This window comes from Podarcis gaigeae (assembly GCF_964106915.1).
Source record: "Podarcis gaigeae genome assembly, chromosome: 8".
NCBI lineage: Eukaryota > Metazoa > Chordata > Lepidosauria > Squamata > Lacertidae > Podarcis > Podarcis gaigeae.
In genome coordinates this window covers 12,239,386-12,265,593 of record NC_139684.1, presented here as the reverse complement: position 1 = coordinate 12,265,593, position 26,208 = coordinate 12,239,386, and the positions used below count along the sequence as shown (strand labels likewise).

General features: G+C 46.3%; 3 protein-coding genes across 10 annotated transcripts in view; 1 reads left to right on the top strand and 2 right to left on the bottom strand.

The window, feature by feature from the left end:
* LOC310850482 (uncharacterized protein) overlaps positions 1-1,703 on the bottom strand; it is a 28,955-nt gene extending 27,252 nt beyond the window's left edge. The window contains exon 1 of the mRNA XM_083752001.1: positions 1,457-1,703. Coding sequence (XP_083608127.1) covers positions 1,457-1,688 — 232 coding nt within the window. The 5' untranslated portion in view covers positions 1,689-1,703. The remainder of the gene's footprint in view (positions 1-1,456) is intronic.
* A 2,069-nt stretch (positions 1,704-3,772) lies between these two features.
* LOC310849670 (protein-arginine deiminase type-3-like) overlaps positions 3,773-26,208 on the bottom strand; it is a 30,310-nt gene continuing 7,874 nt past the window's right edge. The window contains exons 2-16 of the mRNA XM_083750221.1: positions 25,955-26,132; positions 24,970-25,042; positions 24,152-24,213; positions 21,789-21,906; positions 20,160-20,285; positions 19,611-19,789; positions 19,318-19,421; positions 18,036-18,159; positions 17,328-17,435; positions 15,675-15,826; positions 13,787-13,931; positions 13,303-13,396; positions 10,817-10,896; positions 5,270-5,395; positions 3,773-4,610 (exon numbers count right to left, since the gene is read on the bottom strand). Coding sequence (XP_083606347.1) covers positions 4,377-4,610; positions 5,270-5,395; positions 10,817-10,896; positions 13,303-13,396; positions 13,787-13,931; positions 15,675-15,826; positions 17,328-17,435; positions 18,036-18,159; positions 19,318-19,421; positions 19,611-19,789; positions 20,160-20,285; positions 21,789-21,906; positions 24,152-24,213; positions 24,970-25,042; positions 25,955-26,132 — 1,903 coding nt within the window. The 3' untranslated portion in view covers positions 3,773-4,376. The remainder of the gene's footprint in view (positions 4,611-5,269; positions 5,396-10,816; positions 10,897-13,302; positions 13,397-13,786; positions 13,932-15,674; positions 15,827-17,327; positions 17,436-18,035; positions 18,160-19,317; positions 19,422-19,610; positions 19,790-20,159; positions 20,286-21,788; positions 21,907-24,151; positions 24,214-24,969; positions 25,043-25,954; positions 26,133-26,208) is intronic.
* The window catches only part of LOC310849731 (uncharacterized protein), a 29,784-nt gene continuing 10,368 nt past the window's right edge, over positions 6,793-26,208 (top strand). Inside the window, exons 1-6 of one of the 8 annotated variants that reach the window (XM_083750371.1) lie at positions 7,451-7,972; positions 10,360-10,522; positions 13,355-13,419; positions 22,471-22,552; positions 23,652-23,747; positions 25,465-25,568. In XM_083750371.1, the coding sequence (XP_083606497.1) occupies positions 7,922-7,972; positions 10,360-10,522; positions 13,355-13,419; positions 22,471-22,552; positions 23,652-23,747; positions 25,465-25,499 (492 nt within the window). In that variant the 5' untranslated portion in view covers positions 7,451-7,921 and the 3' untranslated portion in view covers positions 25,500-25,568. Of the gene's footprint in view, positions 7,025-7,450; positions 8,935-10,359; positions 10,523-13,354; positions 17,008-22,470; positions 22,553-23,277; positions 23,545-23,651; positions 23,944-25,464; positions 25,569-26,208 lie in introns of those variants that run through there. The other 7 variants (XR_014567031.1, XR_014567032.1, XR_014567033.1 and 4 more) reach the window with 7 other exon arrangements.

The following is a 26,208-nucleotide window of genomic DNA, read 5'->3' as shown; positions in this document are numbered from 1 at the left end:
ATGGACTCAATTGCATAATGGCAAGTTCAGGGTCTCAGATTTAGGCTGGTTTTGCGATGGTGTGCAAGCAACCTGCATCTCAACAAATCAGACTTCTTGACGCAATGCCATAAAACCTCCTCATAAATGAATTTTCTTGATAAATAGCCAGTATCCTTAAATGTGGGGCAAACCATCTGGATAAAGAGGCAAAAAACAGGCAGTCGGGAAACGAACATAGTTTAGTTATCACCCTTGGTTTGCGTGATTAAGTAGTAGACACCCAGAAGTTAACTGACATTATTATATTGGGTCCATTAATTCCAACAGATCTACTCTGAGGAGCAGGTGTAGGGAAACTTTGGCCCTCCAGATATTGCTAATCCTTTCTTGATTGCTGTGGTAGATGGGAGTTATAGTTCAGCAACCTCTAGGTTCTCACACCTGGAAAAACAAGGTTAGAATATGTAATTATATGTAATTATAATTATATGTAAATATATTTATATATTTTGAATATGTAATTATGTATATGTAATCTCTGCCACTTCTGCTTCTTCTGCCTCCTAGCAGGCCTGCTGGCGGTCTATGACTCATTGCTGTACTTTGGATTGTCCTGAATACCACCATATGGTAAAGGTAAAGGGACCCCTGACCATTAGGTCCAGTCGTGGACGACTCTGGGGTTGCGGCACTCATCTCGTTTTATTGGCCGAGGGAGCCAGCATACAGCTTCCGGGTCATGTGGCCGGCATGACTAAGCCGCTTCTGGCGAACCAAAGCAGCGTACAGAAATGCCGTTTACCTTCCCGCTGGAGTGGTACCTATTTATCTACTTGTACTTTTAATGTGCTTTCGAACTGCTAGGTTAACAGGAGCAGGAACCGAGCAACGGGAGCTCACCCCATCATGGGGATTTGAACCGCCGACCTTCTGATCTTCAAGCCCTAGGCTCTGTGGTTTAACCCACAGTGCCACCCGCATCCCGTTCACCATATGGTAGCCAAGCCCAAAGCCCACAGTCCTGTTGGGATGCATTTTGGCTTGCCTGCTGATGAAACTGAGTGTGTGATGATTGATAATATTGTCATTTATCTGTTTCAGACCCCTACGTAGTAGCAGTTGCCAGGACATTATCCTGTTCGCCTCTGTATAGTTCCATCCTCATTTCAGACATTGTGGTAGGTTGCAATGTTTAGCTGGTGATATTGTCAGGTTTAGCTGCTGATAACATTGCAGTGTTTAGCTGGTGAGTTATCCCGATGTTGAAAACCAGCTCAAATATTATGAAAAAAATATCATCAGGTGAACTTCAAACCAGTCTTGGATGATTTATTGCCCAGCCCTAGTGTAGACATTACTGTGCTAGATGAACCAATATTGGGACTCAGTGTACAGCTTCCTATGTTCCTAAAGGCTTTATTATTCAGATTTCTGTCCAGGAGCGTTTTATTCTACCAGATAAATGAGGACATACCTTGGCCATCAGGATTCTTGATTAAGTTCTTCTTTAGGCGGGAGAAAATGTAGAAAGCCAATGGCTTTGGAGAAGAGTCGTGGTCCCTTTTCCGGAACTTGCGCTTCCACAGGACCGGCAGGTCTACCAAATCCCACCACTGAGAGCAGACCAGCCGGCAATTGCAAATGAGGTCTCTTGCTGGAACCAGAGACAAGATATCCAACAGAAGGTTTTCGGGCAAATTTTCCATCCCAAGACTTTCCCTGCCTCAGGAGAGTTAGCATCTGTGTCAAATGACCAACGATACTCAAGGGCTGCCCAACATCCTCCTATAAGGACGATCGGAGGCTGGCAGACTCCACACACACACGCCCATCTCTCATGGATTTGCCTTGCAATTTAGGGTGGGAGTCACAAGATCAGGAGAATGCAAGCACAGAGGAAATAGAATGGCAATAAAACCTGCAATGAAAATACTGGCTTGTAGTTTAAAGGTGAATTTTGGACATAATGGAGATGTAAAAGATCTGGATGATCATAAAAGATGCAGGAGGAAATGATTTTAAAATAGGACCTACAAAGGGGAGGAGGGAAGTCCCGGAGATTCTCTGGAATTTTGTTTTTATGTTGTATGTTGGATATGTGATTGTAAAACTTTGATCTGGAAAACCAAAGAATTTTTTTTTAAAGGAAATACTGGCTTGAAAAAGAAGGGGCGGGAAAATATCTCCTTGCTTTGGGATCAATATCGCAAAGGGTTCAACACTGCCAGCCTCTTTATGGGATTGGATAACAGCCCCCGATTAACCGGTATTTACAACATCGAGGCATCAAGCAACAGTCATAGAAAAGTAAATTATGTAAAACTAAGCCGATGCGCGCGCGCGCACACAGACACACACACACATATTTTGAGAGCCAGTGTGGTGGAATGGTAAGTGTTGAATCAGGGCTGAATCTAGACACATCAGAGAAGTGTTTCAGTTAAACACATTGTAAACTTTGTATGAAAAACTCCACAGCACCATCTGGTGTCACAGTGTTATAATGCATAAACAATGCATATATTGTAAAGCGCTTTTTCTTTGCCAATGTAGCTGAGTCCCAAGGTTCAAATCCCCACACAGCCACGAAGCTCACTGTGTGTGACAAGTTTTTGTGGGCCAGAGTCAGTCCACTTTTTGAATTATGCTTAGTTAGGAGGCACAGTTGAAAAGAATGGGCACAGCAGATCCTGTGGGCAAACCTTTGGGTAGTAGCCAATGCTGGTCCTACACAGAATAGACCCATTGAAATCCCTGACCATGATTGACATAGATCTATTAATGCCTAAGATTTGTAGAATTGTAGAGATAGAAGGTTCATCTAGCCCAAGCCCCTGCTATGCAATGGGTCTACATCGAGAAAAACCTTGTTGTATCCAACCATGTCAATTTCGGTTTCTTTCGGGTTCTCTTTTTTTTGCTGTTGTTGTTGCAAAATCTCAAGAATAAATGAAGAAGTCTCTTCTCATATTCTTCTGCTGAAAATGAGTGAATTGGTGGTCTGATCTATAGCCCAGCCATACCCAGATGTATGCAACTCTGCATATGCTCAGAATCCCATCCTCTTCAGATACTTGCCATTTGATTTCCCTTTGGATGACTAGAGTCATCATCCTTATGGGCAAGAAGGGATACTTTCCAGTGTTGGGCATAAATTAAACAGAAAAGAAAAGGATGAAAAGGATCTAGGGGTCTTAGTAGACCCCAAGCTTAACACGAGTCAAAAGGCCATGCAGCAGCAAATAATGCTAATGCGATTCTAGGCTGCGTCAACAGAAGTCTAGTGTCCAGTGCAAGGGAAATAAGAGTACTGCTCTATTCTGCCTTGGTCAGACCACACCTGGGATTCTGTGTCCTGTTCTGGGCGCCACAAATTAAGAAGGATATTAACAAGTTGGAATGTGTGCAGAGGAGGGTGACTCAGATTATCAAGGGTCTGGAAACCAAGCCTTATGAGGAATGTTTGAGAGAGTTGGGGATGTTTATCCTGGGAAAGAGGAGACTGAGATAAGAGGAGAGAGTCATCTTAAGGGCTGTCACATACAAGATGTAGTAAGCTTGTTTTCTGCAGAGGTTGCATGGCCACCAGTCAGGGATTCTTTAACTGTCACTTCTGCATTGCAGTGGTTTGGAGTACTATAGATGAGTAACAATGAAGATATTTCCTGTTTAAAAATCTACTGAATGAAGACTTCCTTTTTCTAAACTTCTGTCATGTTTGACCAAAGGGTGTTATTCCAGATCAGGTGTGACTTCAGTTTAGAAATGAGCTGAGCGATACATTTTAGAATTCTTTGGAAATGCATTTATTTTAAGACAATTGGCTTTGCAGAGAACAGCCATCCCTTGCTCTGCAAAATCTTCATGGGAAGGGGAGAGAACGTGTTGTGGTCCTGTGTATATTTACTCAGACATAATCCCTGCTGCGTCCAGTAGGACCTACCCCCGGAGTAAGAGTGCACCCAATGCCAGCCCTACTAGGAGTAGACTCACTGGAGCTAATCAACAAAGAATCATGGAATTATAGAGATGGAAGTGACCCTAAGGCTCACCCAGTCCAACTCCCTGCAATGCATGACTAACATGCCGTTTTCTTTCAGTGGGTCTCCTCTGAGTAGGTTTTAGTTGCATGCAACCTTTAAAATACTTGTTCTGCCAAAGAATTCTGCCCATCTACCCCGTCACTGCCAATCTTTCACATAATTTTGTGGTTTGGGTAAGTTTAGTGCATCATTTTTAAGTGGGGTTTTTGACCCCAAGTCGATTCTCATTTTTGAAGTCCAACATGCTGGAGAAGATGGTGTTCATTCGAAACCTTCAGTCATCTTCTCTGCCCAGAAGTACTGAAGAAATAAGAGTGTGGGGAGGGGGCCCGGAGGCTCCCCCCACCAATTTCAGGGTGTTGTGTTCCACCAGTGGAAGGAGAAGGGTTCCCGGAGGACGTTGGTGCCGCAGTGGACCTCTCCAGACAAGATGTGGTAGGAGAAAAAGTCATCGATGAAGGTACAGTTCAGCCCCAACGGTTCCAGCAAGGAACGGACTTTCTCTTCCAGGCAGCACTGCCCATGGATGATGGGGCCAAATGGCTTTGGGATGCCCAGGTGCTTCCCCAAGACGAGCATGTTCACCTAGGCGGAGCAAAAACAACCAAATGCTACAGTCTGGGTTGGTTTTTCTGCCATCTCAGCATGTAGAAAGCTGCCTTCTACTGAGTCTAACCATCCATCCAGCCTAAAGTTCACTAGACTGACTGGCAGCAGCACCTTTCCAAGGTTTCAGACAGAGGGTCTCTCCCAGTCTTAGCCAGAGATGCCATTGGGATGGATTCTGGGGCCTTCTGCAGGAAAGGCAGGTGTTCCCCACTGAGTTATGCCTCTGCTTAAAAATAAAATAAGTTTCCAGTCCTCATGGGTCTGAAGCGAGGACTGGTTTCAAAAGGAACACAGTGAGCTGTCTTGCTCCGAGTAAAATCATTTGGCTCAGTATTGTCTACAATGACCAGCAGTGGTTCTCCAGGATTTTGGTGCAGGCAGCCTCTCCCAGCCCTACCTGGAGATGCCATTGAACCTGGGACCTTCTGCTTGCAAGGCAGCTGCTCAGCCACTGAGCTATGGCCCCTCCCCATCTAGCTCAGTGTTGCCTACACTGACTGGCAGCAGCTCTCTGGGGGTTACTGCTCTGGAAGCCGATTTCCAGAGAAAAGGTTTGAGCTGCGCTGGACACCCCTGCACAAACACCAAGGAATGATGGAATGGAGGAATGATGGAGGAATGATGGAGCCCCTCACCATGTCTGGAAACAAGGCGGTCGCCGTAGAATCTTCCAGAGTGAACAGCTGAGGGATGTCCACAATATCTCTCTCGCTCAGGCCCAGCTCCCGCTTCAAAATGCTCCGGTTCCAGTCGATGCAACTCTGGAAGAAAGAAGAAGATGCAAAATATTCCCCATGGGCTGTAAAACCCGCTTTTGTTTCATGTTGAATATTTGCACCTGAAGGCAGCAAAGCTGCCATGCATTTTTAAGCTCAGGATAGCAAGTAACAGGTTTTTTTAAAAAACAACAACCACAAGTTCCTCAGATATTAAATAACAAATCACAGGCCCCTCCAGATTGGTGTTTTATTGTGTGCATATTTTGCAACATGCTCTTGACACAATAATATTGCATTGCTGGTGGATTTATTCTGCATCATCATCATCATTATCATTTTGTTATTTCTTCTATCCCACCTTTGCTTCAAGGAGATCAAGTTAGCAAACATGCTTCCCCTCCTCCCCATTTTATCCCCACAACAACACTGCAAGGTAGGTCTGGCCCAGAGGCAGTGACTGGCCGCCAAGGCCATCCCATGAGCTTAATGGCTGAGTGTGGGGTTTGAACCCGGGTCTCTGCCAGTCTGACACTCTAGCCACTATACTAAAGGTAAAGGTAAAGGTACCCCTGCCCGTACGGGCCAGTCTTGACAGACTCTGGGGTTGTGCGCCCATCTCACTCAAGAGGCCAGGGGCCAGCGCTGTCCGGAGACACTTCCGGGTCACGTGGCCAGCGTGACATCGCTGCTCTGGCGAGCCAGAGTCGCACACGGAAACGCCGTTTACCTTCCCGCTGGTAAGCGGTCCCTATTTATCTACTTGCACCCGGAGGTGCTTTCGAACTGCTAGGTTGGCAGGCGCTGGGACCGAGCAGCGGGAGCGCACCCCGCCGCAGGGATTCGAACCGCTGACCTTTCGATCGGCAAGTCCTAGGCGCTGAGGCTTTAACCCACAGCGCCACCTGCGTCCCTCGAGCCACTATACTACACTGGCTTTATTAGCTGTTCTATGATGTTTCCCCAACTGCTACCACATTATTGTTGTCCAAGGGGCTCTAGTGCAATGGAAACAGGGTGAAAATATACCCAGAACGCTTTTGGCATAAAAATGTGTAGGATTTCAGCTGTAAGTTATGGGATATGCATGGATTGGAAACACAGCAAAACACAGCAAGGTGCAAATGCAATGGAGACTGGGATTGCTTATGACTGCCCCAATACCGTCACAAGCCCAAACCATCACAAATGCACAATAAAATGGATCTTCCAGAGTGGCCCTATGTGTTAGTGCTACTTCAGGGTAGTTTTTTGTTTGCCTTGCATCAGTCTTGTTCACACAACCACCGTAAATAGTTTCCTGGGACAGCGTTCTTCTGATCAATTTGACTCTGCAGGCCTTGTGCCAGGAGGAAAGAAAACTCAAAACCCAGGTTGGTGAACCGATAGCAACTAGACTTGATTGGAGTGAGCCACGGTTTGCAGCCAAGATCCCAGCCCCCATTTAACAAACCAGGCCATATGAGGAAAGCTTGAAGGAGCTGGGTCTGTTTAGGCTGGAAAAGAGGAGAGTGAGAGGAGGATTGGATAACCATCTTCCGATATCTGAAAGGCTGTCACATGACAGATGGAGCAAGCTTGTTTTCTTCCGCTCTGGAGGGCAGGACTCGAATCCATGGCTTCAAATTACAAGAAAGGAGATTCTGACCAAACATCAGGAATAACTTCCTGGCAGTAAGAGCTGTTTTGACAGCAGAGCGGACTCCCTCAGGAGATGGTGGACTCTCTTTCCTTGGAGGTTTTTAAGCAGAGCTTGGATGGCCATCTGCATTGAGATTCCTGCATTGCAGGGGGTTGGACTAGATGACCGTTGGGGTCCCTTCCAATTCTACGCTTTTATGCTAGATGTAATGTTATGCCAGGGAGCAGAGTTTGTTTCCTTCGCACGTTAGTTGGGAAGGATCGAAGGAGCCCTCAGAGGGACAGTCAGGGCAAACTGTGACCTGAGGTTCCCCATGATGTGGGAACTGCACCTTTAGCAAGCAAGAGCTTTCGCTCTGTTTTTCGCCTCAGGGTAGTGTTCACGTATAAATGCAGCCATGCAGATCTAGGGCACAACCGCATTTAAAATACCGTGTACCATTCTGGTCGCCTCACCTCAAAAAAGATATTGGAAAAAGTCCAGAAAAGGGCGACCCAAATGACCAGGGGGAAAGGGGAGTGAGAGGCAACATGAGAGTTTATAAAACTACATGTGGTGCAGAGAAAGTGGATGGAGAGAAGCTTGTTTTCCTTCTCTTAGGACACCAGACGTTGTGGACATCCATGTTGGAAGATTCGGGATAGATGAAATCAAGGACTTCTAAACTGTGGAACTCACTGCCACATTTTTCAGTGATGGCCACCCACTTGAAAGGCTTTAAAAGACAGACTTATGGAGGAGAGGGCTATTGATAGCTGTTGGCCACAATGGCTCTTCCGCTCTGCCTCCGCCCGTTGCCAAATGCCAGTTTCTAGGAATCACGAGTGGGGACTTTTGTTGTTGCGCTCGGGTCCTTTTTGTGGTTGGCTGCTGTGAAACCAGGACGTTGGGCTGGGTGGACCAGTGGCCTGACCCAGCAGGTTCTCCTCATGGCCTTTTCTATATTCTACCACAGCTACAGCCAATATGGCGTCCTGCAGGTCTTCAACTCCCCACATCCCCAGCCATCAAGGCCCAAGGGTCGGGAATGGCAGGAGTTGTAGTCCCTCAGCATCAGGAGGGCGCCATCTTGGCTACCCCCTTTCTGAAAAATAAAGCAAAGTAAATAACTACAATCGACTGTGGTGGTTGAAATTGCCACAACCGTCTTGTTCATTTAAAACAGCCTCACGAACTGAAGCACTTCATAATTCTCCCATTTTACTTCATGATTGTTGTTTAGGTCAGGAGAGCAATCTATGCCCCCTATCCATGTCTGAGGGAAAACCTTAGCCGTGCCTTTTTATTTTATCTCCAGATCGCCTCAGTTTAGCTAACTGCAGTTGTTCTTTCATAATTGCTGTGGAATTTGGTCTCTTGTGTGGTTAGGAGAGAAATGACCATAAATGTCTGGCTTGGCATCACATTTTACCTCAGAGTGTTATGGCGCAGGTCACGTTAACAGCACTCCCCTTATCAGTCAGCGAGAAATAAATCCACATCTTCCTCTTTCCTTATTGCGATTATCTCCCGGAAGATTATAAAGAGGTGGTGAGCTTTTATTTTAAAAGGATCAGTTTTTTTTTAAAAAACATGTTTTTGTTAGCGGGTAACAGGAAGTGCTTTGTCGTGGTGAAGATGCTTGAATAACTCCAAGAAGCCATGAGTTATGCCATGCAGGGCCACCCAAGATAGACAGGTCATAGCCGAGAGTTACTAAACGTGATCCACCTGAAGAAGGAACTGGCAATCCACTCCAGTATTTTGCCAAGAAAACTCCATGGACATAAAAAGGAGAAGCAAGTGAGAGTTTCCAAGGCATGCTCTGGTTTTATGGGGTCACAGAAGGTTGAACATGACTAAGACGACTGAACAGCAAAAGGAAGTGACCTTGATCCAAGTCAACTAAGCAAATGTTCATAGCTGACTTCTTAAAATCCAAGAGGCGACAGGATCGTGACCAGTGTGTTAGGCCACATTGCTATTGGGGTTTGTGATTCTTAGTGTGAAATTTGGCCTCCATGAAAAGGAAATTTGTGTTTTGCAAAGTGACCGTTTCCTGTCAGCCTAACTAATGAATGGGGGATTGATTCTTTAAAGAAAAATCTACTTTCTGAAACAAGACAGGAACCGAAATGCAGCCCCCTTTCCAAATTTGCATTTCTCCATATTTTGCAATGCATATCTCCAGCCACGTGTACCAAAAAAAATGCATATGCTGAGGTAAAGTGTGCGTAAAAATGCATACGATAATGAAGATGGCATTCAAAAGTAGGGAACCCTGCTTGTGGGTTTTCCTTCGGGGCTTCTGGTCAGAGATTGTGAGAAGAGGAGGTTGCTTGGCCTGTCCCTATGGTCTTATGAAATTTAAATAAACGTGGAAAAATAAACATATTGGGGCTATTTAAATATTAGGGAACATAGGCTTTGCAAAAAAGTGGGGGGACTGCATGAATAAATGTATATATTAGGAGAAATCCACACTGAACCGCTGCTGAAATTTTCATGAAGGCTTTTTAAAGACGCACATCACACTTTGCACACTGATGTGGTAATGCAGAGAACTGAAAATTGGAAAAATGAAAGAAACTGAGATGGACAGTTTCACCCATCCTTACGCCTAATATCCTTCGTCGATCTGGTGTCCTTCAGATATTTCAGACTATGGCTCCTATCAGCCCCAGCCAGTATTTTGTCAATATTTCGAAGTAAAAAAAAAAAAGACCTGGATGTTACCAAATTGGCAAAGGCTGGCCCAGGAAGGAAGATGGAGAACAGCTGTGGCCCTCCAGATGTTGATAGACTCCAGCTCCCATCAGCCACAGGCAGCGTGGTCAGGGAGGAGGAGGAGGATGGGAGTTGTAGTCTGGGATCAGCCAGAGGTTGGCCAGCCCAGCATTAAAAGAAGGCAGAGGGGGGAATGGACGGAGCCAGGGGCAGTGAAGGCATGTGAGGGTCTAGTTCTGGGATGGGAGACCTCATGGACCTCCAAATGTGGTTCGACCCCAACACCTACCAGCCCCGGCCAGCAAGGCCAAAGGCTCAGATGGGTGCCAGACATTCATGCCAGACATTCAAAGCACTATGATGCCATTTGAAACAGTCACGGCTTCTGGGAGCTGTCATTTGTGAAAGTTGCTGAGAAGTGTTATGAAGTGCTGAGAAGTGTTATGAGGCCTACTTGGGGCTGAAAAATAACAGAAAGTCTGTGTTTGGATGCAGAAAGAGATGCTGGTGGCAAGGCCTTGGAATGCGGAAAGGAGATTACTAAAAAGGGAGACAGACATTTGCCTAAGCGAGTTGGGCCATAGAAACCAGCTGCCAGGGGAAGTTGTGCTATGGCGTTTACTGGGTGACAGAAATGAAACAAAATGTGCTTCTCTTCCAGGGAAGATGTATTGCAAATCTAACACAGGGTGTGACTTCAGAGAGATGCCAGGGCTCAACCCAGACACAATTGCTCAATTTCACTAGTAACGGGAACAGAAATGGCAAGGTTTCGCCAATTTGTCCCACCTCTGGAACGGAAATCAATCTAGCAAGCACAATAGGTATTTACGTTGCTTTCCATCTGCAAATGATACATAATTGATTGCTCCCCTTCCCCTCCTTTGCACTGTGTTTCCTTTGCACTGAAATGATGGGGTGGAAGAACATAACAACGCTACAATCATGTGATTAATTATGGACGTTATATAATTGTGCCACGGCGGACAGCAGGACAAATAATGTAGGGGTTGTTTTTGCAAAAGGTGAGCTGAGGTGGAATGGAAACTGCACTGCAAATTCAGGGTGGGGTGGGATGGAAACGGTCCAGATCCACCTGCACTCTGATAACGGTTTACCTGCACATACTTGCTGTCACGGTGCAAAAGTCTGTCTGCCAGGAGCTCATCCAGAGTAATGCGCCCCACTCTCCTGAGACCTGCAAGGAAATGGTTTTCACAAATTTTAAAACTTGCTGGCTTTCATGAACCCCATGGGGAAGGGAGCAGTAACGACTTCCGGGTTGGCGCCTCCAGCAATGGCGGAGCTCCTCTGATCGGGAGGAACTTGCTCCGTGGAAAGCAGGGTCTGACCGCCACGGCGAAGGCGGAGACCCACTGAAATCACAGGCGGGAGAAGCTTGTGAACTTGGGATTCGGCTGGCACCTTTTGCGCCTCCCCTACTCGCGGGGAAACCCTGTTTTGGGGATCCGGAGCGACGTGGGGTGAGTGGCGCGGTGCTTCAAATTGACTGCTTCTTTCACGGAGTGAAGCCGCCTTGCTGTTGCTGGAGAGCGCTGACTTTTTCCTGTGGACAATTGGACTTTAAACAACTACCCGTGAGTAGAACGGAAAATTGGATCTTTAAATACCTTAATTTGGCATCGAAAAGGTAAGGTTTTAAACAGGAAGTCCGCCTTCCTCTTTTGTAAATAGATTGAAGCAAAGACGTTACAAGCTAAAGTCTTGGAAAGCTTTTGGCAAAGGACTAAATTTCCATTGGTTAAAATTACCAAAAAAAAAAAACAACCCTTGGGAGCAGGAGAAGAGGGGGGGAAATTCTGGACCTAGCAAGCCTCCAGGAAAGAGTAAAAAATCAAATTACCACTGCTCTGAACCTGGAAAAGGGCTGCCAGAAGGAGTGGCGTTTTGGGAGAGTTCATTGACTATGAACAGAACGTATTTGACAGCTAGCTAAATAAGAGAAAGATACTGTTTCCATTGTCCTCTTCTATGTTTAAAAAGGAGGAAAAGTAACTGAAAATTGAAACTATCTTTATTGCTTGAGTTGTGCTTGAAAGGACTGATACAAGTGGAGACTGTTTCCCTCTAGAGGGAGCTTTTGAAACTGTTACAGGAGTGTAACTGGGAAAGCTCCAGCTGCAAGATAAGGAATTGTGAGAGCCAGAGATTGACCTTGGACTATTTAAAAATGTTGACAGGAAAAGCCATAGTAACTGCATTATGTAAGATAAGCTATTTGCTGGAACAGCTTCATAAAAAGACGGATGACATGACTATTAAAATTGACAACTTGGGACAAAAAGTGATTAATTTGGGACAAAAAGTGAGCATCAATACAGAAAGTATTCAGAATTTGGTTCAGGAATCTACTTTGGTAGGACAAATTGTGGAGGAGAAGGAGAAAGTTGTTGTTGCCGAACTTAAAGTAATACAAGCGGGATCCTCAGCCTTACAAAAGCAAACTGATGACTATAAGTTGAGGCCTTTTATGATTGAATCTAGGAAAAGTCAGATTTGGAGGATTGGAGCCCGGCTTGGATTGGAAAAGGAAAGTTGGAAAGATCCCTCTATGCAGGGATTAATGGACTTTTGGGATATGGACTTGGGTCAGGAGGAGATTGAAGCTCTGTGGGCCTTTGGATTTGGAAGAAGCTTGAAACATGTTCTGAAATACTGTATGGATCTTAATTTTAGCCATGGAAATTTGGCTGACCTGTCGAGAAGGAATAAAAGCATTGTTAGGTTGGAGTATCCCCGAGATCTGCTCTCTAGCATTAAAGAACATGAAGAAGATCTGCAGAAGGGACTTGGAAAGGAGTTAAGAGCTTCGGACATAATATCGCCAGGTTGATGGACTATATGGAATTGACGGAAAGGACTGGCAGAATCCGAGACCAGGGAGAAGAGATGGTGGAACAAGACTGGGAAATTTAAAGTTTATTTATAGAAATACTGTAAAATTAATGAATGATAGAAAAATGTTGGAATGAAATTTTATGGCCTTAGTGGAAATGTTATAAGGAGTTAAGCATATATAAGTATTTTAGTTTTAATAGAAAATAAGGTTAAAAATATGTTAAGATATTTATAGTATGACAGAAAATAGAGAAAGATGAAAAGGATTTGCTGAAACAATTAATGGAAGTGGAATACAAAAAGGGAGATGAGAGGAGGTCGATGAAACAAGGGAATGAAAATAGAGTATGGAAAAGGTGTGATGTATGTTTTTAAATTGTTTTTGTTTTGTTTAGTTTGGGGTTAGGGCTAGGGATAGGATTTAGTTTAGTTTAATGTGTTTAGTTTATTGTGTTAAGGTTGTGATGTGTATTGTTTATATTATGTATTGTATTGTTTGTTTTCTTTTCTTTTCTTTTTCTCTTTTCTCTTTTCTTTTCTCTTTTCCTTTTTTGTAAACTTTAAAAGTAATAAATATTATTTGGGGGGGAGAGGAAGGGAGCAGTAACAGCATGGTGCTGACAACAGCAATGTTGCAGGTTCAAATCCTGTATGGGGCAGCTGCATATTCTGGCATTGCAGGGGGTTGGGCTAGATGATCCTCAGGGTCCCTCCCAACTTTACCATTCTTTGATTCTGTCCTCACCTTCGAACAGGGCAGCATTTCCGAAACCTTCTTTTTGCTTCTCTCTGAACAGCTTCAGGCAAGCAGCGGGACTGGCTAAGAGTAACCGGAAACCCTGCAGGGAGAGAAATGAGAAAGGTAAACTGCTGGGCAGAATTTGGGTCATCCATTTAGGTGCCCATTATGGGAAGCCCACAAGCAGGACTTGAGTGAGACATCAAATCTCCTCACCTGTGATTCCTGTGATTCAGAGGCATACCGACTCCAACAGCAGAGGTAACACACTGTGACTAGCAACCACTGATGGCTTCGCCCTCCCTGAATTTGTCTAATCCCCCTGTAAACTTTTTTGGGAGGCTGCAGCCCTTCCACAGAGACTGGGGACAGGGATAGGGCTCCGTGAGAGAAGCCGGCAGAGTGACTTTTCCAGTGTAGAGCTAATCAGGTATAAAGCATCAAATATGGAAAAGGAAGCCGGTCAAAGCACTTCCCTGAGGATCAGTACCTTCCTGTTGGGAGCCGGAACAAAGGTCAGGAACTCATCCACATGCCCTACAGTGAGCCAGTCAGAATAGAGCTCAATAGGGGGCTGGACTCTTTGAGCATAGAGGAAATCCCGGACAATTTTGACCATTTTCCTGTTGCCAGACCTAAGAGATGAGGCAGGGATGTTTTTTTTTTAAGAAAGGGAGGGATGGAAGGAAGGAAGGAGAGAGAGAAAGAGAGAGAGAATAGAAGGTGGGATTAGAACTAGTGATGGGGGAAAATAAATTCAGTTTGCATTTGATTCTCACATGATTTGAGCTTTCCAAACCAAAACACAGCCACCTTCTGAAATTCACACTTCTTTTTAATTTTGCAAAACTGTTCTCTGGTCAAACAATGTGTACAGAAATGCATATACTATGGTAATGCATGCATATAAATGCATCTAATAGTGAAATGAATTACAAAAATTCATTCTGTTAGGAAAAGCACCCCTGCTTGAAACCCTGGAGAGCTGCTGCCAGTCAGGGACCTGGCTCTGGAAGAGGCAGTTTCCTATGCTCTCATGAGTAGCCAGATGCATCTTTGCAGTATCAGGGTGGTGAGGAACTCATTGAGAACTAGAAGCCAGCATTGTCTTCCCAGCAAACATCTTCCCAGCTGCCTCTGTCTGAGTTGGGAGGTGCTTGGGTCTCTAGGTGGCCTCATACCATGAGATCCTCCTACATTAAGGCTTCCTTATTAACCAAGCAAGGGACGTGGGTGGGGCTGTGGGTTAAACCACAGAGCCTAGGACTTGCCGATCAGAAGGTTGCGGTTCGAATCCCCGTGATGGTGTGAGCTCCTGTTGCTCGGTCCCTGCTCCTGCCCACCTAGCAGTTCGTAAGCACGTCAAAGTGCAAGTAGATAAATAGGTACCGCTTTGGCGGGAAGGTAAACGGCGTTTTCATGCGCTGCTCTGGTTCACCAGAAGCGGCTTAGTCATGCTGGCCACATGACCCGGAAGCTGTCTGCGGACAAACACCGGCTCCCTCGGCCAATAAAGCGAGATGGGCGCCGCAACCCCAGAGTCGGTCATGACTGGACCTAATGGTCAGGGGTCCCTTCACCTTTATTAACCAAGCACAGAACAGCACAGGAAAGCTTTTGTTAGCCTCATGACAACCCACTCCTAGTACTTGCCTCCCTCAAAACAATTGCTAGACCAGGGTTTCCCAGAGAAAATATCTGAATGGTATCCAGCAACAAGGCACTGACTTTCTGATTCATCCCCTGATGAAGACTTGGATTTATGTCATCATTGCTCTCTCTGGAGCATCCTTGGTACCTTAGGTCTTGGGGGTGGGGTCCAGATATCGTTGGACTCCAGTTCCCATCAGCCTCAGGCAGCATGGCCAATGATCAGGGATGATACAAGTTGTGGTTTAGCCAGAATGGCATAGTGGTTAGAGGGTCGGACTTGGACCTGGGAGAGTCCAGGGTTTGAATCCCCACTGTGCCATGAAGCTTCTTGGGCGTGACGACCTTGGGTCAATCCCTGCCTCTCAGCTCAACCTATCTCACAGGGTTGGTGTGGAAGTTAAAGGAAGAATTGGAGAACCATGTGTGGCATCTGGAGTCCCTGGGAGGAAAAGCTGGGATATAAATGCAAGGAATAAATCAATATCTGGAGGGCCGAAGGCTCCCCAACTGGCAGTCGCTCTACATAAGATCAGGCAGGGAGTCTTTTCCCCAGCCCCACCTGGAGATGCTGCTGAAGATATGACCCTTCTCCCACCCCCAATTATTTTCAGTCAACAATTGAATGGCAAACCTTGAAACCATTCCCCTGCAATGCAGTGTCCCCCCACCTCTACAAGCAAGGGTGGGGAATTGTAATTATTTTTATTTTGAACTTGGTGGTTTACCCTGGGAAACTGCTGCCAATGAGGATCCTTCCCAGTGGGTACTCCTTCCCCTTGACCATCACGGGAGGGCTGACGTCCAGGTTCCCGAATGAATCCAGGCTGGATATGCGTCCGTACCGGGGTTCTCGGGTCACGTACCCAAAATCAGGGCCCTCCAAGAATACACAACAAGGAGAAATAGGAGCATAGGCAAGTATGCAGAAGGCAAGATGTTGCACAAGATGTGCCTTTAACTTCTAATCTGTGTCTGGAAAATGTTCTCTGCTTCCAGAGAGGAAGGTGAGAAATCTTACTTAATCTGGAGAGATGTGCTTTCATTATTTGGCTTTGAGAGGGGCAGTGTACAGATAAAGTCAGTTGCAGCCAACAAAATTCTGCTCAGAGTAGACCCATAGAAATTCATTACTGTTTCTCCCTCTCTCGTAACACTTGAACATCCAATGGAGCTGAATGTTCAGGACGCATCAAAGGAAGTCCTTCTATATATGGTTAAACTATGGAACGCCCTTCCGCAGGAAGCAATGATGGCCATCAACTTGGTTGGCTTTAAAAGAGAACTGGACAAAGTTGTGGGATAAGATAAGGCTATCCATGACTATGAGTCACAATGGAGCCATAGTTGGAGGCAGCAATGCATCTGAATACCAATTGCTGGAAACCACAGGAAGGGAGAAGGCTCTTGTGCCCGAATCCTGCTTGTAGGTTTCTCACGGGCATCTGGTTGGCCACTGTGAGAACAGGATGCTGCACTAAATGAGTCACTGGCAGACTCTTCATATATTCTTATGTTAGCCCGGTGTGGTAGACCAAGTTGGGTTCAAATCCACTCTCAGCCATGAAACTTCCTCAAGTGACCTCAGACCTAGATAACTCTCTAGTCTAACCTACCACACAGGGCTATTGTTAGGGGGAAAGTAGGGTGGATGGAGAGAGAAGCATAACCATCCTGGGCTCTTTCAAGGAAGATGTGGGCCATGGTTGTACAAAACCATGGTTTGCTTAGCCAAAGTGTGTTTTGTATGAACCCAGCCCAGCAGACCAACTGTGGTTTGTTTTCTGGTGGCAAACCAAAATGTCATGCCATTGTTTCCTTTTTGCTTAGGAACTATGGCTCATTTTCAAAGTGGCTTGGCATTTTGTCTGAAGCCTCACTGAACCATGGTTTGTTTGGCCACCCTAGCCCATAATCTTTTCCAGCAACAGAGGCAGGAGGCAAGAAAAACTGGGAATCAAGAAGCTAAGACAACTCTTGCAACATATGAAATGATTGCTTTTAGTCGCAGATTGTGTATGGATAAATATAATGATATTTGCAATGCATTTATAGAAATTATAGTGATTTGTATACTCTCTGGAATAATGAATGACATTATATATGTACGGTATATAGCATATTGTAGTAGACTTTTATGCACCTTTTCATCCACCCCCCCCCCATTTCTTTCACTTTATTTGTCCACTGAAAATGGAGAAAACAAGTCATGGCTTCTTGTTCATCCATGAGACAAAGCATGGCTTGTTGAACAAACCTCAGTTTAGCATTCTGTGCAAACACAGTCATGATATTTAGATTTCTTTTCTAATGCTATTGATGGAAGCATCTGCTTTCAGTAAAAGAAGTGATGTGCTGAGGGCTGAAGAAGCCTGGCTTACCAAAATGCTTTTGAAAGGGAATTTCTTGAGGCCTCGGTTCCTGGGGGAGTCAAAGACAACGGGGAAGGACTTGTGGGGGGCCTCCACATAACCAAACTCCATCTCATCCTGTTAGAGGGGAGGGAAATGGATCAGGATCCCCACTGGTTAAGGTGCTGTATCTCTTTGGGAATGACCGGTTTAAAAATCTGTTTCCCCAAATGGGTTTAACACTTACTAGTTACTTAAAGCATTTGCAGCCTGAACTTCAGATCAGGGAACAAAGCCAATGAAAATAATAAAAGGAATACAATAATATACAAGAATTACAAAATCCGGTGAACAGGTCCAATAAACAGCAAATTAGCAATTGTGCCTTAAGGTGAGCGAACAAATATTCACTCTTCCCTAACTGCTGGAGTGTGTATTGGGAGACCTGGGGGGAAGGCAGTGATGGGGAAGGCAGAGACCTCCTGGTGGCAGCAGGTGCCCCACCTGGCCTCAGGGATGTGCAACCAGTGGCGTAGTGTGGGGGGTGCAGGGGGGCCCGGCTGCACCAGGTGCAACATCTGGGGGTTAGGGTTAGGGGGCGCAAATCCACGGGTTAGGGGGCGCAAATCCACGGGTTAGGGGGCGCAAATCCACGGGTTAGGGGGCGCAAATTACTTGCCTTGCCCCGGGTGCTGACAACCCACGCTACGCCACTGTGTGCAACTTCAAGGAGGGTACCTGGATCCAGCGGTCGCCCCGATTTTCAATCTCCGGGCAGATGGTCAGCTTACAGCCAGCTTTCTGTGCCAGAGCTTTCACAGCCTCCAAGAATGTCTGGTTGGGGTTGGTGCCTCTTTCAATGCTGGAAAGGAGAAAAAGATGCAAAGGGAAGGAAAACTATGTAGACGAGGACCATCTTTAGCAAGGTCAAAGTTGTTGAGTTTTTTTTTAGGGGCACAAGTCTAAGTTGTTCAGCTTTTAAGGAGGTTATAACCGCTAACATGAAAAAATAAAAAGCAGCATCGATAGCTCCGCCTTCCATTTTTGTGAAGATGTGAAAATGAACGACGCCACTAGGGCACGCTGCTGGATACATTGATTCTGCAGCTCTTCCACAAAAGAGAATGGAAATGACCCAGCGCGGTTAAGAACTTAGGCAGCTTCAGCAGCAGGCGCCCGGCACCCCCCAGAATTCAGCGCCCAGGTGCCCAGCGCCCCTTGCACCCCTGGGTAGAGACGGCCCTGGAGGACCATTAAGAGCATGAGAAGAGCCTGCTGGATCCGGCCAGTGTCCCATCTAGCCCAGTCTCCTGTTCTCGCAGCGAGCAACCAGATGCGCCAAATAGGAATCCTGTATGCATCTCTTCCTATTTGTGATTCCCAGCAACTGGCATTCAGAAGCATTACTGTGGAGGTAGAGCATAGCTGGATTCTGGCTAGTAGCCCTTGACTCCCTTACTCTGGAAGCCATTGTGGCTCAACTGCAGAAGTGAACCATTCTCAAATTAGCTTAGTACTAATGGTACACACACACACACACACACACACACACACACACGTTTCCCAGGACTTGTTTCCTCTAGCACTGAGATGTTTAGCTGGGGACCAAAGGGTTGCCTTCAGCTAAGTCCTAGTTAGAGCAGGAAATGAATGGACCTATGTTTGCCATGTTCAGTCACTTCAGTAGCTCCACCTTGAGGAGGACTAGCACTAGGTGCAACTATGAGGAAACCATGAGATGTAGAATCATAGAAGGATAGAGTTGGAAGGGACCCCAAGGGTCATCTGGTCCAACCCCCCACAATGCAGGTATCACAGCTGAGGAATCCCTGGCAGATGGGAATCCAACCTCTGCTCGAAAACCTCCAAAATCCATTTGAAGGTTGGAAACCTAGGAAGTGATACTCATCTGAACATTAACCAGCAGCTTGGTTTTAGCATCCTAAATGACATCATTACCCACTTCTCCACCCACAACACCCCACCGCCATCACCCACAAAAATATGGTGGTTTTTTAACCTGCAGACAAATATCTCCAATGGCTTCAGTGTGTTGGGGGTCATTATCCAGGGAGCCACTCGGAAAACCACAGTGTCTGTGAAAACGGGTGTGGCTGGCGAATTCTGTGGAAAGTAAGAGTTGGGGTGGGGGTGGGGAGAGAACATCAGAAGAGTCTGGCTGCAGGGTCAGGCCACTGGGATCACGTCCAGCATCCTGTTCTCACAGTGGCCAACCAGATGCTTATTGGAAGCATGGGTGCAGCTGGAAATTATGGCCTCCCGTGTCCCCCACCATCCTCTTCAGGATTGTACCTGACTTGATTGCTCCAGCAGTGTCGCGTTCAAAGAAACTAGGCCTTTGAAGTCGGCATCTGGGAAGGCCAAGCCCTCCACGTAGAAAGTGTGCTGCCCTTTCCCATCGGTGCGTCCCACAGTGTAGGAGAGCTTGTCAACCCCCAACACATGCTCGTAGTTGGAGAATGACTCATCGCCTGCAGTGAAAGTAAGCCACGTGACATCTGTTATTATATTTTGGTGTGTTTATTTATAATATTTACAGGGAAAGTCATGCAAATAATATCCTGCAAGCAAACTGGAACAAATGCAGGATGGAAGTTTGCTGTTGCATAACCTCCCTGCAGACAAATCAGAATGAATGCACGATAAAGACTGGATGCAGTCTAATATCCGCATGAGTTTTCTGCAAACAAAGCAGAACAAACGCACCGTAAAGACTGCACATTGTCTGACCTCTGCATAAGCATTGCACAAGCAAATCAGGAATGATGCTCAATGAACAGGTCTAGAGGATCCCCCTGTTGATTCTGCCAGTCCAGAGGGAGCAAAGAACCGAAGACTCACCTCTAGCGTGGAAAACTCTCACTTTGGCTGCATCGAACAGGGAGATGTGAAGGACCAGCTTGTGGGTGTCAAAGACGCCAGCAGGGCCATGGGTGTTCAGGACCAGAAGCGACAAGTCTTGCAGGTCTTGGAAAAACAGGAGGGGCAAGGATTTAGGTGTCAGAATAGGTCACTGTAATGGTTCTAGGGGTTGCTCGTGCGTAAACCGGGGCAACGCCTGGCTGGGTTGCCTGAGTGAACCTTTTCTGTCCGGACAGCCACTCACCCGTGGCTGTCTCAATCACTGGCAGAATCCGTCAGTGGGCGTTTCTTGAACTTCTTCCAGCAAAGAAGCTCTTTGACGCCTAGTCTCCTCCTACTCTCCCTGCGTGGAAGCCTTCTGCGCAAGGAGGGTGTGGGCAGCGGAGGACCCTTACTCTCCCTGCTGGTCCCTGGCAAGGAGTCATGGGACCGCCTCGCTGATTCCCCCATCTGCCCCCCTTCTCCACTGGTGCTACGCTGATTCTCTTCCCCAGAAGATGGGCTGCCTCTCCCCATCCCGGGACGCTCTCTGGGACCCCTCCGGAGCCCGCTCTCTCCCTCTGGCCCTGATGGCAGTTCCCTGACAGTCACCATCAAGGTACTCTTCCAGCCTTCCTAGATGGGGTGTTCTGACTGAGTTTGCCTTTCCAGTTACATATCAACCCACTCCAAAGGTTCGTGCAAACTAGGGGTTGATGTTTGATAACTGTTGACTCTGGGACATGGCCTCAAAGGTCTCTTCAGCAGAGGTGCACTTATGAAGCTTCGTTGCAGGGGTGCACATATGAAACTTGACTTCAGAGGTGCAGAGATAAAGCTTCATTTGATGCTATGAAATTTAGGGATATCGGGAGCCGACGGTGCTGGTCCTTTCCCTCCCCGTATCCTGGTCACCATAAGAGGGGGAAATGGAGAGCACAGCCATGGGCATAGCCGGGGGGGGGGCAGAGAGGGGCAGCTGCCCCCAATAATTAAAAATCAATAAAAATATATAGCAAACTGAGGTTCTGCCACATCTAACAAAAAGCCTGCTGCCCCCAACACAAATCTTGGCTATGCCTATGAGCACTGCAGAGAGGCAAAGAACTGGTTTGTACTCTCCTTATTTTTAATTCCAGGATTTGGCTATAGAATCTGAATTAATGGCAGTTGTTTTTTTTTTAATTTTATTTTGTATTTTAAATCATTGTAATAACCCATCCTGGGTGGTGGGTTATTATTATTACTGTTGTTGTTATTGTTATTATTAGAACCATTCTTGCCCATTGCAATAAGTTGTAGGCCTTTGAGGGCAGGGATGCGGGTTTCACCAGCTCATTCCCATCAAGCTGCAAGGCCAGGGTTCAAGGAACATTTCTTTATTTATTGCATCTACACCTCACCTTTTTCTCCAAGGAACTCCTAGGAGCATACATAGTTCTCCCTCTCCGCATTTAATCCCCACAACAACCCTGTGAAGTAGGTCAGGCTGAGAGGCAGTGACTAGCCCAAGGGCACACCCAGTGAGCTTCATGGCCAAGGGGGGGGGAGTGAATCCTGGACTCTCCCAGCTCCTAGTCCAACACTCTAACCACTACAGCACACTGGCTGCTTGACCCCAGCATGTACCTGTGTGGGATCGGACGTACGGATAGGCATTGTCCATGTCTCCAAAGCTCGGGCCGTCCCTGTCACAGTTGACCAGCAGAACCGCTCCTTCGCCTTGGGGACCCCAAGACCATTTTGTCTGCAGGGAAAACAGCAACAATGAATTTCATCGCTTCCTCTCAAATGATATATAAGAGGGTCTCTCTTGTGTGCCTTGGACTAGGGGGGACCGAGCCTCTCATTACTCTCTTTCATTCTGCTTCCAGCAGACAGACCCCTTTCCAAGACGGATCCATGCAACCAGATCCCACCCCTCATTTGGAGGCCAACAAGTTTTGGATCTGCTGGTGTAGATATGCACATGTTCAACTGACCCAGCGGCTAAGTCCAGATTGTTAGTCAACACAGCCCTCCGACCCACCCCCTGTTCCAATAAAGGTTTTTTCAGGCCCCATTCAGATGCAAAAGAGGAGGCACAAAAATCATGCAGGGTTTATGTTCTGGGGGCTGCACACAAATATCTTGCGGAAGGTCACGCAAGATCTCGTGAGGTCTTCGCAAGATCCTGCAAAATCTCTTTCTGACTGTTTCCTTCCCGTTCTCCATTTATTTTCCCACCACCTGGGCAAAGCTGCAATTGTGCAAGTAAATCCAACATTTGCAAGACCATTTTGTCATGCGAAAATCTCTTGGTCTCTTGCAGTTGATTTGTTTGGGAAGAAGATCCCAAAAGCTTCATCCGACAAAAGACTGTCTGAATAGTGGCATCACCTTCCTTATGCCTGGTAGGTAGATTTTATCGCTTGGAACCTTAATTCAGTTTTCAGGTGACATCTTCTGTATAAGAAACCAAGCAGGGACCTTCTGGCCCACTGCTTAGCGGCAGAGCACCTGTCGGGCATGCAGAAGGTCCCAGATTCAATTCCCAATGGCATTTCTAGGTACAGTGGTACCTCGGTCTAAGAACAGTCCTATTAATGAACAATTTGGGCAACAGACTCTTCAAAACCGGAAGTAAGTGTTAGCAAACTTTGCCCCAGAAGACGAACAGAAGCCAACCGGTGGAAGGGCACCGGCAGCAGGAAGCCTCATTGGGGAAAGCGCACCTTGGTTTAAGAACGCTTTCGGTGTAAGAACAGACTTCCAGAATGTATTAAGTTCATAAACGGAGGTACCACTGTACGGCTGGGAACAGACTCTTGCCTGAAACCCTAGAGAGCTGCTCCCATTCAGTGTAGACAACACTAGATGAACCAGTGGTCTAACTCACTTTTTTTATTCCATTCCATACTGCCACATGCATTCTTCAGCCAACTAGTATAGCAAGAAAGTTGCATCCTTATCAGACAAATCCAGAGGGGATAGGACCGTCATTTGCTACTAGCATTGTGCATACATGATGCGGAGAGAGTAGACAGGAATTTTCCTGCCTTCTCACCATAGTAGACCCTAAAGGAGTCATCTAACAAAGCTGAATGTTGGATGAAAGAAACTCCCTTTTTTTACACAGTGTGCATTGTGGAACTGGTTCCCACAAGATGAAGTGTTGACCACCAACTTGGGTGGCTCCAAAACTGGTTTAAACAAATTCATGAAGAAGAATGAGAAGTGATGGGATAGCCATCTTCAAATATTTGGAGGGCTGCCGTGCGAAAGCTGGAGCAAGCTTGTTTTCTGCTCCTCAGCTAAATCTTAGGAAGAACCTCCTAATGGTGAGAGCTGTTCAACAGTGGGATGGACTCCCCCGGAAGGTGGTGGACTCTCCTTTGTTGGAGTTTTTAAACAGAGGTTGAATGGCCGCCTGTCAGGGATGCTTTAGCTGTGATTCCTGACCTCAATGTCCCTTAGGCCGTCCCTTCCAACTCTACAATTCTGCAATTCTAGGACAAGGCTATCAAAGACTACTAATCATCAAGATGACTTTGTACTACCTACAGTATCAGAGACAGCATGGAGTGTTGAGCCTCACACCTGACCAAGGTAAACTGGAGGGCAGAAAAGGTGTGGTGGGGACCGTTCTTGGCAGACACGGATCTATTAGTATATCTGTTGACGTAATTCTTTATGCAGCACATAGTTAAACGGCGGAAGTCCCTCCCACAGGAGATAGTGATGGCTGCCAACTTGGATGGCTTCAAAAGAGGATTGGGCAAATTCGAAGAGAAGAGAGCTATTGATGGATACTAGCCAGGATGGCTCTGCTCTGTCCTTACGGTCAGAGGCAGCAATGCTTCTGAGCACCTGCAGCTAGAAGCCACAAGAGGGCAGAGGGCTGCGGTTGTGCTCAGGTCCTGCTTGCGGGTTTCCCGTTGGGGCATTTGTTCAGCCGCTCTGAGAACAGGAGGCTGGACTGACAGACACATAGGAAACTCTGCCATTCTTACCTTGTTGTTTGCTTTGCCATCCACCTTACCAGTTCGGCTAGTATCAGCGTCCAGAGAGATAGCTGACAATATATTGGGGTGGGGTGGGGTGGGGGGAATAATCATGTTAGTACTTCAGGCTACTTATTTGATACTGTGCATGAATATTTTTACTTTATTGAATTTATTGCATTTATACCCCCATCCTTCCTCCCCAAGCGGCCCAAGGGGTTAATACCACAGAGTAAGCTGCCATGCCAGGCTTAGCTAGGTCAATTCTCCTTACCTTGGGAGAAAATAGGTAATGAAGCCTATTGCTCACCCCCAGTCTACCTGAGAAGTTCAACATGTAAAGAGGTTTGAGCTAGTTGCTCCAGCTCAACCGTATGGCTCTCGTGAGCCACTATACCAATGATTTAGGAACTTGCACCACTGTAACGTGCCTGTGCAACTTTTTCTGAATGCTATATGGAAAAGCACATGAATCTGACCTTTGGAGTGTTTGTAAGTAAACTATTTTTAACTTACCAAATGTGTGGCCTTTTTCTATGCAGGGGGAAAGGGGAAATTTGGAACCCACAGGAGCCTGTACAGGTCTAACAGCCTATATTTCCATGCTGTGCTTTGCTGCATACCGTATTTTGTGATTTTAAATTTCTGCTGGGGTTTTCTAGCCAAAAGTACTTGCCCCAGACTTGGATCTTGGAATCCAGGAATGTGTGTGTGTGTGTGTGTGTGTGTGTGTGTGTGTGTGTTGGACCAAAAGCCTAGAGCTGTAAGGAATAAGGATCTGAATACCAAATACGAGTGAGAATGTGGAAGGACTAGTCATTACTTACCCATACATGTGATGTACAACCAAGCATTGGCAATGAGGGTGTCCCCCGTTGGCCCGTAATATGAAACTCGAACCTGCAAAAAGACACAGTACCCAGTCATAAGAACATAAGAAGAGCCCTGCAGTTTCGATCAGACCAAGCTGATCTAGTTCAGCTTCCTGTTCCCACAGTGGCCAAACCAGGTGCCCCAAAGGGAAACCCTCAAGCAGCCATTCCCAACAATGCCGGTGACACCTAATGTTTTTTTCTTGCGAGGTTTAAATAGCACACAGAATGGCAAGTCCCATATGGCAGCAACACGGGCTCTTCCATCCCACCGTTTAATGTGGACCTCTGTTAATTCTCCACTGTCCATGTGACGTTCTCCTCTAAACCATTGACTTTCCACCCTTACCACTCTCTCAATCTTGATTTTCTCATAACAGGGATTCTCTGAAAAGTAAGTAAGGGCCCCCCTCATCCTTTTATTCCCCTAAGTCTCATGGTTCCCTCCAGGCTTGTATCCAAAAGGACAGGCTTTCAGAAGATGAGTATGGCTGTTGGTATAAGGGTGCCTTGAGCACTTTGTTTTCAACGCCTCTTACAACAACCCTAGAAGGTAGGTTCAATTTAGTTAGTTAGATATTTAATAAACTTTATACACCGCTTGATTGTAAGGGGGGGAAACACACCAAGCGGTTTACAAAAAGCTTAAACAATAAAATTATCCGGAATAATTTACAATGATAGTTTAAAACATACCAAAAAGTTAAAAGACTAAAAATACTGAATTCTTACAAATGTGAAATTGGTATTATTAGCCACTTTTTTAAAAAACAAAAGTAATTCGAAACACCATATCGGCCTGACTGGGTTTGAAATCCATCTAGATTCAGCGCACCTCCCTTGTTGTGACACTCTGCGCTGCTCATTGCAACGTGGTCAAAGGCTGGCTCCCAGGTATGGTTGCCAGGCTCTCAGAGGAGCCCAGCTGCTCCCTGCTCACCTTGTTGTCATTGACGGCGCTGCTGGGTCCGTTTAGAGCCACGACCACTTCCACGTCCGAGTCGAGAAGCCACCTTGTACCTTCAGATGCCGTGGCAACATTGGGGTTGTAGATGACGTAGACTCGAAGTCCGGAGGTTCCACGGACATCAAATGACGTGGCACCTTTGGGTATAGATCTATAGGGTCAGAGCAAACAATTGGGGTGGGGGGTGTTCAGTTTTATCATGGCATTATCATCACTGATAATTGGAA